Source organism: Centrocercus urophasianus, unplaced genomic scaffold, assembly GCF_019232065.1.
Source record: "Centrocercus urophasianus isolate 14NV4802_14NV808 unplaced genomic scaffold, USGS_Curo_1.0 seq_12, whole genome shotgun sequence".
NCBI lineage: Eukaryota > Metazoa > Chordata > Aves > Galliformes > Phasianidae > Centrocercus > Centrocercus urophasianus.
Genome location: NW_024884364.1, coordinates 1215675 through 1228297, shown reverse-complemented (window position 1 = coordinate 1228297; position 12623 = coordinate 1215675). Strand labels below are relative to the sequence as shown.

General features: G+C 42.6%; 1 protein-coding gene across 2 annotated transcripts in view; it reads left to right on the top strand.

Moving 5' to 3' along the window:
- Positions 1-2854: 2854 nt before the first annotated feature.
- The window catches only part of MAN1A2 (mannosidase alpha class 1A member 2), a 135784-nt gene continuing 126015 nt past the window's right edge, over positions 2855-12623 (top strand). For both annotated transcript variants that reach the window (XR_006167283.1, XM_042809690.1), the window contains exon 1: positions 2855-3162. Coding sequence is in view for 1 of the 2 variants with exons in the window: in XM_042809690.1 (XP_042665624.1) it covers positions 2855-3162 (308 nt within the window). In the remaining variant the exon portion in view is untranslated. The remainder of the gene's footprint in view (positions 3163-12623) is intronic.

Sequence of the window (12623 nt, the reverse complement as noted above, 5' to 3'; positions counted from 1 at the left end):
AAATGGCCAAAAGGCCAATTGAAACCTGTTAATCAACCACACTCATCCTGTATAACAACAAAAAAATGTTATCTTTAGATGCTGTGCTAGTTGGAGTGCATCATTGTAGCTTTTACTGATCTTTTCATTTATGCTCTTTCTCTTGTATCTCTGTCTTTTCAATTTTTATTACCTCATAGCAGAATTTCACACTTTCTTCCCATTTTTGACTAGCGTAAGATTAGTGACCAGAGTTCATCTGTCTGCTGCACGGATTTGTTATAGGTTCAGACAGTAAAAAACAGCAGAGAAAGCAAGAACATGAACTGATGGAAAAGTTTAGCTGGGTAAACATACTGGAAAGGCCATTCTCTATGGCACACTCTGCAAAAACTCTGCAGGAAGGTGTGGGTCAGAGCTTGGATGTGAGGACATAGGGGACTGACTTGAGAAGAAGAACTAGTCTCACGCAGAAGATGGCCTCCTTCACATTAATCAGTTAATTTCAGGTAATCTGAATGACAAGGTTTATCGATCTGGATATTTCTGACCCATGCTTATGCCACTACATCTGACCATTGCGGTTTTTCAATTAGCTGAGCTGCTTTCCTTGCCTGGAGTTGTCCCAACTCCTGTGGGATAATTTCCATGGTATACCAGACTGAGACCAGAAGCCGAGCATTATTGTTCATTAATGCAGCATGTCTTGCTTGACTTGGGATATTTTTTCATATGCCAACATAATTCCTCAATTTGGGATGCTGCTGCACACCTTAGAAGTCCTCTCCAGACCAGGTAACTGTACTTCTGCAGGTTGGGCCAGCCTCTCTGTCTCCTTGGCTGTGATTCAGCCCCTTTTGCTGAGCTCACTAAGCACAGCCCACTCAGCATAAACTGGAAATACTCAAGACTCCAGTGATCTTGTGAAATCTAAAAACACCCTACTTTGAAAAGAGATGGAGTTGCACCTCATCTCCAAAAGTTATGGACTTGCTATTGCTCTTTTAGCTCCTCTGAATAAGGCCCTGCAGACATCTTCTCCAGGCTTTTACCTCCCTATTGAGTTCTGCATGAAATCTTTCACAAGGAACTTGGATTTGTGCATGCATGCAGGCAGGGATGCATACCGGCACGGGGAAATAGGGTCATGTTTATTATTTGTAGAAGATAACTCAGGTATATTTCCAATTTTGTTTTGGGGACTGAATGTTTTCCTTGCTAACTATACAGTTAAGTATTACAGTTGGTATTCCCATGTACAGAATCTTCATCTGATCCACAGATTATTACCTACAGAGGAGGTAATTTTATCATCTTTAAATGTTCTATTGTGGGTTTTGCAGGAAAAAAATATTTTGCATAGGAGCTGTCTGGCCAGTTTTGCAGAAAAGGACCTAAGAGTCCTGCTGGACACCAAGCTGAGCATGAGCCAGGAATATGACCTCACAGCAAAGGCTAGTGGTTTTCTTGGCTGCTTGAGGCAGAGCACTGCCAGCAGGTTGAAGCAGGTGATCCCTCCCCTCTGTTCAGTGTTGGTGAGGCCACACCTGGAGTGCTGGATCCAATTCTGGGTCCCCTGGTACAAAAGGGACATGGACATCCTCAAGAAGAGTCCAGAACAGAGCCACCAAGATGCTGAAGGGCCTGCAGCACCTCTCCTGTGGTAAGAGACTAAGAGAGCCTGTTCAGCCTGGAGGAAGCTCTGGAGTATCTCATCATCTACAAAGATCTGACAGGAGGATGCACAGAGGACAGATCCAGGCTCTTTTCAGTGTTGCTCCCTGCCAAGACACTGGGGCAATGTGCTCATGCTGGGACACGGGAGGCTCCCTCTGAACGCCAGGAAGCACTTCTGTGCTGTGCAGATGATGGAGCACTGGCACAGGTTGCCCAGAGAGGCTGTGGGGTCTCCTCCTTGGAGATCTCCAGAGGCACCTGAAGGTGGGCCTGGGCACCTGCTGTGGGTGTCCCTGCTGGAGCACGGCTTGGGCCAGACTGACCCACAGGGCTCTGCCAGCCCCAACCGTGTGACTGTAACTTTCTGCCCTCAGCAGAAACCTCAGCCCTCTCTCTCTCAGCACTCCTGCCCCATCATTCCCACTTGTCTGAAGCTTTCTAGTCTCTCGATGCGGCCGGGACAAAGGCGAACTCTGCCGCACACGCGCGGTGAGACACAAACACTCACACTCTGTGAGTCGCTATCCCAGAGACCATCAGAGACCCCCAAAAACCAACCGCTCCCCGCACCCCACATACAACCCCGCCACCGCCAGGCCCCGCCCCCCTCCTCTGCCTTCCCTTCGCCTCCCCTCCCCTCCAGCCGAGGAGGCGGGCGGTGTTGGCCGCGTCTTCCCGGAGTCCTCGCTTTCCTTATTGCGCTTGCGCCGCCTGCCGTCTTCGCGCAGGCGCAGGAGGGGCGTGGAGCGGGTCTGGAGTGCAATTGCGGCGACCGTACCGGCGCCGCTCGCCGTTCGCAGCGGGGCGGTGGGGATGAGCCTCCGCCCGGCCCGGTTCAGAAGACGCGGGCAGAGCGGCACTGCACGCCAGACCGGGCCCCTCGCAGCCCGCTCGCCGCCGCCAGCCCGGAGCGGGGTCGCCGCGGAGCTCGAGGAGCGGCGCTGAGCGGAACCGCCCGCTCGGGCCCTGTCGGGCGGCGGAGGAGCGGGAGCCGTCGGGGCGGCCAGGCCCTCGCTCCCCGCGCGGTGGTTGGTCGCGCTAGGGGGGCCGCGGCCCGGCTCCCGCGGGGAGGATGGTGAGGCCGGTGGCCGCCCCTGCGCCGGGCCGAGAGGCGACGGAGCCGAGGCGGGCCCGGGTCGGCCCCCGCCGGGGCTGAGGGGCTGCCGGGGCGCCCCGCAGCGCGGCCGTGAGCGGCAGGATGAGCGCTCCCGCCCTGCTGCCGCTGGCCGGGCGCAGGCTGCCCGCCCTCAACCTGGGCGCGTCGTCCTTCCCTCACCACAGGGCTACCCTGAGACTGTCGGAGAAATTCATCCTGCTCCTTATCCTGAGTGCCTTCATCACGCTGTGCTTCGGGGCGTTCTTCTTCCTGCCCGACTCCTCGAAGCACAAACGCTTTGACCTGGGGCTGGAGGACGTGCTCATCCCTCACGTGGACACCAGCAAGGGGGGCAAGCACCTGGGAGGCTTCCTGATCCACGGGCAGGGGCACGACGAGCACCGGCACAGGTAGGTGCCCGCGGGTTGTGGGGCTGGGCTGCGGGAGACGGCGGTACGGAGGGCTCCGGCTGTGGGCTTCTCATGTTCTTTACGCCTTCCCCTCTGAGAATGAAGTCCTGTTTTGTTTGGCGGATGGAAAAGTTAGGGCTTCTTATCGTGACTGGCGAGACTGTCGGGCTGTCAGCTGGAGACGTTTCGTCGATGTGGCTGTGAAAAGTAAGAGCCTTTCACATGTTTCCTCCTGTGTCTTCCCAGCATGTAGTTTCTTAGTGCTATTCTGTCTGCCCTTATGTTCTCTGGATGAATGCAAACGTATCTTTTTTTTTTTTTTTTTTTTTTTTTTCCCTCAAGGTGGTTCAAATTGTAGCCTGGCTAGTGAGGGCTGCAAGGATCTGAGCTCTTCTGCAGTGCCAGTGGTTATTTTCTCACTCTGGACCAGTAGTATCAGTCATGGGGGAAAGTGTGTTTGTGTGTGGGGGAGTTACATTATGGTATTCGGAAAGATAACTTATGTGACTTCAAAACTGCTTCATCTTTTCAATAGGTTTTACTTGCTTGCTCAACACATCAGCTTGTTGGTGGATAATATAAATTGAAAAAAATCTGGTAAAGCCTCAGAGCTTCTGTATGAAATCTATCAACGTATGGTATGCAGGAGATGTTGAGATAGCGTAGAAGGCATAGCCATCTTTTTTGGCCCTTAAAATCCACTGTTACAATGGTATTCCAAGCAATTGGAGATGTCTGCAGTTGAGTCTTCTTAATTGTGTTAGTATGAAGAAATCAGAAATAAAATAGTAGTTAACAGTACCAATGATCAACGGCATCCTGGTGGTAGCTTTTTGGGGCCACCTGAGGCTGTGTGCAGTGCAAATGTCTCAGTGTTCAAGACTGGGTTATGTGAAGCTGTCTTCAAAACTGAGATTTCAAAACTTAAATGCGTGGTTTGCAGTATATTTGCTTCTAATACACTTTAATTGCTTAAATCACACCTTTGTGTAAGATCTCTCCTTATGCTAAGGGTGTGTAAAATATGGTAGCAATGGATGATAGAATATCTGCTTTTCAGTATTTCAATATAGTGGTATTTAAGGAAATGTTACTTATGCTGATAGTATTCTTTCAAGAACTATTTAAAATAAATCCAGTTGACATGATATTAGAATTTCTTGAAAGTTATTTTTGTAGATTAAAAGGGAGGGGTGTGATTGCCTCTTATTGAGAAAGGTCTACCTGAATGCTGTGATATTTTTCCTCATGGTACCTCTGCTGTTGGATGTCAGAGTTCATCATGAGCTCTTTCTTGCCGGCTGAAAGGATATGGATGCTTAAAATTTAACAAGAACCTCTTTTGTATGTGATGTTAATTGTTGGTATGGTTAAATGTTGCACAAACCATGGGCTTTAGTGGTCTCTAAATATACTGTTGAAGTTCTCATCTTTCACTGTTTTTTTTTCTAGTGATCTCATTTCTTAGTTTCCCCCGTCATGCTAGCACATACTGTCAAAATCAAGTTTTAAAATAGAAGATGAAACAAAACGGTCAAAATTAGGTTTTGAAATAGATGACAGATTAAACAAAAACAAATTCAGCAGCAGTTTTCCAAACTCCAGCTGTGGCTGTTGTACCTTATGTTGCCCAGTAGATGGGCCATAGAAAAAGGAGTTTGTTAATGCTGGCAGCTCTGAAATGATGCTCCAGATTAACCTACTTATGTGGATTCTTTTCAGGGTTGCTTTTTAAGTGTGATTACTGACACTGTGAGAATATACAAGTTTTATTTCACAGATAAATAAACAAAATGTGCTTAGCTCTGGTAATAAGTTAAAAAACGGAGTCCAAATAAACATTAAAAGCAGTGGTTACTGTGTCATTGGTAGACTCCTCCTATAGTTCCTCTATAAGCTGTGAATATGTACTTTTCCCCACCCCCATCCAGAGTTGTCTCTGTCATGTGCAGGTTTTATGGCCACCTTTTGTGTTGCAATTGAGCAAAAATAGGTGCTATTCCTATTATTTAAGATCTGCAAACCACTAGAAAACGCTAAGCATATCTTAACTACTTAGAAATGCTTCCTACTTGCAGGACGCAGTGGGAACACTGCGTTTAGAGATTAGGTTATGTACTTTCCTTCTGGAGCAACTTCATTGGCTTGTTACCTGATAGTGTTATCAATAGATATTTGCTTGTGTGGGGTTGGCATGGTGACTGTTGTCCTGTAAAGCAACGCAAGTGCCTGCTGACGTTTTCAGTGTTTACTTACTGCACCTGGATCCTAGGAATCTTGACAGTGTTCTTAGAAAGCAAAGGATCTTTTAGATAACTTAGTTCGGGATGAAGAACTTTGTCCAGCTTACCATCCAGGAGTAAAGCCAAACATCAACTTCTCTGTAGGTGTTACTTTTTGGATGGTACCAGGGAGTTGAAGCAAAAGATCAAGGTAAAATAACCTACTGGATTACTGCTCAATGTGTGCACTGTAATGTAAAGCGTAATAATAAATTGATAAGCTTTTTGCAAGAACTGTGGGACTTGAGAAGGAACCGGATTAAGTGTCATTTATATGAGGTATGCACTTTATCATGAAGTGACAGGTGTGTTTGTTTAGTGGTTAAGGAAAGTTTATTTGGTGACAGTTGGTATTGATGCAACTGATATTTTGGGTGTTGAAAGGACTGCAAGCTGGTGCTCATTTTTAGCTATATATTTCAGGGGAAGCTCTTCGCATGTTCTTCCAGGCTATAATATGTAGGGATATTGGAAAGGTTTGCATTGCAAGATCGTGCCCTGGAGAGGAAATGATGAGGACTTCTGAAGTTAAGCACATGCTTGTGCTTCTTAAAAATCCCCTTCATTTCTCCCGAATGAATTTCTCTCTGCTTCAAGTAGGATATTGGAGAAGTTCTGGAATCAGAGAGGTACAGCGTTGAAGAAAACAACATCTTTGCCAGACAAACTTCTGTCATTCAAAATTTGGGAGAAGTGACGGCTGTTTAACACCACGTGGCAAACTTATACATCTTTCTTGCCACAAAAAAAAAAAAAAAACCTGCACCAAAAAATAACAATAACAAAAACCCAACAAATGTTTAAGTTGCTTCTCACTTCACAGTTTCTTTCCCACTATTTTAGGTACTTTATTCTTCAGTGCTGTCTGAAAAATAGCTGAAAACTAAAACAATATAGTTTCTTGGCATTAATGTAAACAAATGAGAATGCAGAGACCCTGTAATCTCAATATGTTATATATTTAATCATAGAATCCCAAGGTTGGAAATGACCTACAAGATCATCTAGTCCAACAGTCTCCTCATCACCAATGCCTCAACGAAGAAAAAGTTCGTCTTTAATAAGAAATTTGCGAAGCCTGTGTGTTGAGCTGATAAGTTGCTGTGTATTGCTTCAAGTCATGATTCCTGCCTGTGCTTGAAAGTAAGGATTGCTCTCCTGTCAGCAGCTTGATAACAGGTGCCAGTAACGCAGCTGACCACTGCTCTGCCTTGGCCTTGCTGTGTGAGTGGGTACACATCAGTCTAAATCCCACCTGTGGCACTACTCCTATGAAGCCAAGATATATTGGCTTGTGTGTTACACAGAAGTGATAAGCTCAGCAGTTTGATGTGGCCAACAGTGGGTCAGCAGCTGGGTGGCAGTAGTTTTAAAAGCATTCTTTCAGTTCTTTGTTTTAAACTAAGACAGAAGGTTTAGGGTAGATATTAGGAGCAAGTTCTTCACACAGAGGGTGATGACACACTGGAACAGGTTGCCCAAAGAGGTTGTGGATGCCCCATCCCTGGAGGCATTCAAGGCCAGGCTGGATGTGGCTCTGGACAGCCTGGTCTACTAGTTGAAACTAGATGATTGTTATGGTCCTTTTCATCCCAGGCCATTCTATGATTCTGTGATTCTTTGTACTTGATTTCTGATTACTTTTAAAGGGCAGTAGCTGCTACTGCTGTACTTCTCATTGGTGTAAGCAATAAAAGTGATTGTGAGGAACTTCTTTATGCATTGAAATCCTGCTACTGTTCTTAATTTGAAAGACTTAATGTGGTTCCTTTGGCTTCCCTTACCTTCTGTGGTCTATGTGGCTTAATTAGACATATAAGTGGGTAGAGGAGTAAACTTAACCTTTATTACTCAGTGTGATTTGTGTCTCTTGTCATCTTCTTCCTTGCCATCAAGAAATAGCTGCATAAAGCCAACTTCTGCTCTTCTCCCCCTATGTGTACTTGAGACACAGGTCATTAATGCAGTTACAGGTATTGGATGTTGTGATTCAGAGAACTTGCTTTTCCCTTGAAAATTCAGAAGCAGCTGCGGCCTCTGGGACTAAAGTCATAGTCCATCCAGTTTCTCTTTACATGATGCTGAGCCTGTTGTCAGAACACATTGTGTAATGTTTGTACAGGATGGGAGTCAAGTGCAAGCTGAGGTGCTTTGTAGAGAAGAGAGGGCTCCCGGGCTGCAGGAGATGGAGGTCTTCCTGGTGACCCTGATGGAGCTGAAGAGCACAGGAAGAGTGAATTCCAGGTTAGGGGTCAGAAACATCTGTATTTCTAGCACAGAGAAGTTCTGTCTTCTCTGTCTTAACTAATAAAAGTTTTGCAAGAATGCAACTTTTGCTACTTTTTTTCAGTTGGAGCTTTTAATAATCAGTGTTGAGAAGTGATGCTGGTGTTTGGAGACTTCCCGAAGTCTGTTTTCTTTAGATTTCTTCCCCCTTATAGCCTTAAACTTGATTTTTTCCTGAAGTTGTACTGTGCGATGGGAGAGGAGGTCCCCTCTTGTCTTATTTTGCAAGGTTGTGCTGAAATAAATGCATGTAGTAGGCTGAGAAATGCTTTCATCTTTGAATTACAAAATGCAAATTCCAGACCATCTGTATAGATGTCCTTCCTCCGCTCCCCCCCATCTGTTTAACAGCCTACATCAGATGTAGAGTGTTTCTTTCTTCGAGTTATCATGCTGTACTCCAGTTTGACAAAGCATTTCTTGCACCATGGAAGAGAGTTGAGAGCTTATTCTGCAGTTCTTACCCTTTCTGTTAAAAAGAAAGAAACAACACATTTTCTGTATTATCTATGCTTTGTATGCATCCTGGAAAATGATTAGGCGTGGGAAAACTGCAGAAAGCCTGCTTGCTGGATGTAGGCCAACTAGTGGGTGGGAGGCAGCAGCACTTTGGAATTTCATAGATGGAAATCTCCGAAGAATTGTAATGTGAATGTGGCTTTATGGCGTTTGCAGTGGTATAGGCAGTAGTAAGCAATGTGAGCATGGTGTGCCCAGAGAGTTCTTGCATTTTTTTTTTTGTTATTGTGACTACAATATATTAAATACAAATATTTCAGTGTTTCTCTGCTAGAAGTTGTAGGCTGTTGCTTCCTTAAAGCAAGTGTATATAAATTTAATTACACCAAGACGTCACCAAATTTGTATGTGTGCATGATTTTGAAGCACTGTTATGGAATCTTAATATTGGCAAAAAAGAGGGAAGACCTTGGAAAATTTTACTGCTCTTTTATCTTACTGCTTTCAGTTTAAGTAAGGGAAAGTTTGGCATTGCTCTGTACATGAAATGTTTGAGCACTACAGCATCGTATTTTCAGTTGATAATCCTTTTAGGAAGATTTCATTAATTCATAGCTTATCTCTGAAATTTTGTGGAAGTATATGTTAATATTTTGCCTTAAAGATGGTTAGAATTTTTTTTCCCCCTTTTTAAGTTCTTCCCCCAAGAAGCCTCTAAACTCCGAAATGTGATCAGGGTCTACTTCACCATCCTGTACTGTTATTGTTATTTGAATGTTCAGAGACATTTGGTCTGATGCTTAGAGAGTTACTTCTCACAGCAAAGACAAAGTAGGAACTACAATGCACGTGTTTATAGCTTGTGGGATTTGTTCTTTTGCCCTTATTTCCAGTTGTGGAGTCAAGTGAATGCTATAACATGTCTTAATTTGGCACTTCAACACTTCATTACTAAAATTTAGAGGGTGTTTTTGAAAGCTAATTGTTTTAAAAAACAGGAGTGTTCAACAAGCTAAAACTTGGGCAGTGGGAGAAATAAATATCCCTTCCACACCTCCTTGAACTTTGAAATGAAAAGTCTGAGGGCTCTAAATGCAGCATATGATTTTAGCTTTTTCAAAGCGCCTGCGTTTACAATGTAATTGTGTCCCTCTGATTTGATCTATATGACTTCTGTCTTTGAATTTCAGAATTCAACAAATAGCTTTTATTTTTTAGTACCTGACCAGGTTTATTGATGTTTCCAAAACGTTTTGAGAAGATACACTATAGGCTATTTGTTAACCTTCTGTTCTATGTTGGAAGCTGTTCTTTAAGGCATCTAGCTTTTGGTCTTAAGCAAGTAATGTGTGTAACATTGTGCTGTAGGTTTACCTGTAGTGCTGACTCTCTTCTTTTGTTCAATCTTTTTTTCTATGGGAAGCAGAGTGACCTATCAAAATAAGTATCTATTTACTTGTGCATATCTAATTGCTAATTGTATGAAAGAGAGACTGTAATTAGAGACAGTGTTGAAAGGAAGAGCCCAAGAATCACCCATGAAGCCTGATTAGTTGTTGGTCAGTCTGTCTGGATGTGTTATAATGGTTGTAGGCAACATTGGTCCAGATAGCTGAAGGATACTAACACATGAAGTGCTGGGCTACTTAAGTTCTCCTTGCAGTGTTTGTTTGTCCAGATGCTGATTCTTATTTATGTTTCTGCCTTGTTGCCTTCAGTTTTTTGAATGTTTTTTAAGACGCTGACTCATGAACTAGATGACCTTGTAATATGGTATTCAGCTGAGTTTGATTAATATTTTATGTGCGTTCTTTTACTTGTTAGTTACCTTTTAAGCCACTGGAGGATGTTGTAAATGCTTCTCCAGCCTCTTGCCATAGCGTCTCTGCTGAAGCTTACAGTGGACAGGGAGAAAGTCTGAGGTTTTCACCTGGCTTAATGTTATGCAGCCTGCTAAATATGCTGTAAACAAAGTTGTTTACAGCTTTAAGGGAGCACGTATGATGAAAGTATTTTCTTGCTGCAACAAGACTTAAGAGCTCTTAAATATGATTATTAACAACTGCAAGAAAAAACGGTAATTCTCACATTTAATGTATGCTGTTAGCAACCAGCAAGGCATTGATAAGATCATGTTCATCACCGTTCAGGTTTAGCACTGTTTGTAGGCTAGAAAGGCATGTGAGGTTTACACAGGCAGGCTGCTTGGGAATGTTCTTCTTCTTACTGCCTTTCTCCTGAAACTGGTGGCATGTTCAGACATCTGAAGTGTACAGTCAGGCCACTTATAGGCAGATGACTGTCGGTGAGTCACACTAATCCATTTCACTTTCTTGTGATACAATAAAGGGTAATTGCAAGGGTGAGGAAGCGACCTCATTTGTGAGAGAGGCATATCCCTTCACTCTTGGGAATGGGAAGATCACGTTTGCTGTGTTAAGAGTAACTTAGAGAATATGCCATTTCCTCAGCATATTTTTCATGTTGTTGTTATCTCCAGGAATTTACTGCATTTTCAGTATTTGCTATTTTCATTATAGAAGTCAGGGATGCTGCTTTTGCTCCAGAATACTTGCATTCTTACTGTAGTGCATGTAACGTTTAATGCAGATCTGTCTTTCTGGACCACGAGCTTCCTGCTTGTTTTCATTGTTTTCATTGCTTTGTGGAATTAGATATTATTGATGCTTTCAAATTAAGCTTGAAACAACACCTGCCACTAAACACCTAACCTTAATCTGAACTTGTGTGGGGTGGGAAAAGTCATGGGAGTGTGGTTTCTGAGGAAATAAGGAAGTTACCTTTCCTAGATAAGATGTGGTCTCTTCTACCCCATCAGCCCTGTGTGGTACAGAGCCCCAGAAGTCTCGATTCTGTTGAATCCATGTTCTGCAGTCACGTTTTCTGGTATATAAATTCAGATGATCTTTTATTCTATATTCAGATGAACTTTTCTGCTGTTTTGGGAGATCAGAATACAAGAGCATAGGTCAAAATCTATGGAGATAAGAAATGGGGGATTCTGAACAAACATTAGTGGAGAAAATAATCAGTGCATTAATACAATTTACTTAGATTTGCAGAATTTCACAGAATATTTTGTAAGTCTTTGTAAAACATTTGTGAGAAAAAATGGTGTGAACTAATTTGACAGAGAACCATGTTTCTAGTGACCTTTTAAATCTTTTGTTAATCAGGTTTATCTTGAAAGCACTGAGGACTGTTTTACTCTAAACATAACAATTGCAGATGATATGAGTATGTCTGTTTTCCCAGTGCTGTAATTGCAAATCCTTAGTCTCCTAAAGGCACCTGTTTTGCTGTCATCAATTTCTGTTTGAGTGGAGAATGTTATCCAAATTATTAAATATCTCTTGGATTGAATCCTGAGCTGCAGTATACTATGATCTGGAGAAGAAAGTGCAGCAGAAGAATAAATAGTCTTCTGCATCATAGAACTTGGATTTTACAAAGGGATAGTTTCATACAGTTAATTCAAGCTTGTATATTTTCTGAATAATTTCACATTCTAGACATTGAAATCCATGGCTGTTTAATATCTTAATGAAATCTTTGAGGAAGCTACATTCCTGTAAACAGGGAAGTTGAAACAAAGGAGAGATTTTGCGGTTTATGAATTAAACAATTTTTTAAACTATATCCCTGTATCTAATACATTGCTCTATTTTAAATCAGTTATTAATCTGAGCTGTTACATATTGACATTAAACAGTTTAAACCAGCTAAGTTGCATCTACTAATTATACTAAATGAATCAGATCAGTAAGATGAGAATTTTGCCTAGTAAAAACATCTTGTTTGTATGGAGGACTAGTAATTAACACTGTCGGATTGGAACTTATGAGTTATTGCAATGCAGGAATATTCTTAATAGTGATTTGTTTGTTTGCTTTGAGTTTTCTGTCTTCATCCTGAGACTGATACCTGTGGAAGCCTGCCAAGCTTTGTGTTGATCTCTGATACTTACTAGGGCTGCTTTGAAAGTAATGCCTCCTATTTTGGCCAATGGCATGCTGACAAACAGTATTTTATAGTTCAGAATGAGCTCCATCAAATCTTGTTGTTATGCTCTTTGTATCTTTTATAGTTATATAAAGTATATAACTATAGTTATATATAGTTATAGTTTTTATAGGAGGCATTATGTTCAGAATCATCTAGTATGAAAACTGCTCTATGATAATCAATTGGTAACCAATTGTTGCCATTGTCACTTCAGTACTCGTGTGTGGAACTTTCAAACACAGCTAATGAGGTGATTGATAATTGTATTGGGAGTTTTTACGAAGAACTTCCACTGTAAATTATAAATTTGTTGCAGCTTTTTGGTCCTCAAGATCTTAAACAGAATGGGAATAATTCCAAGTGTCATGGTTTTGTGATTTTTGGTTTTCGGTATTCCACATCATAACA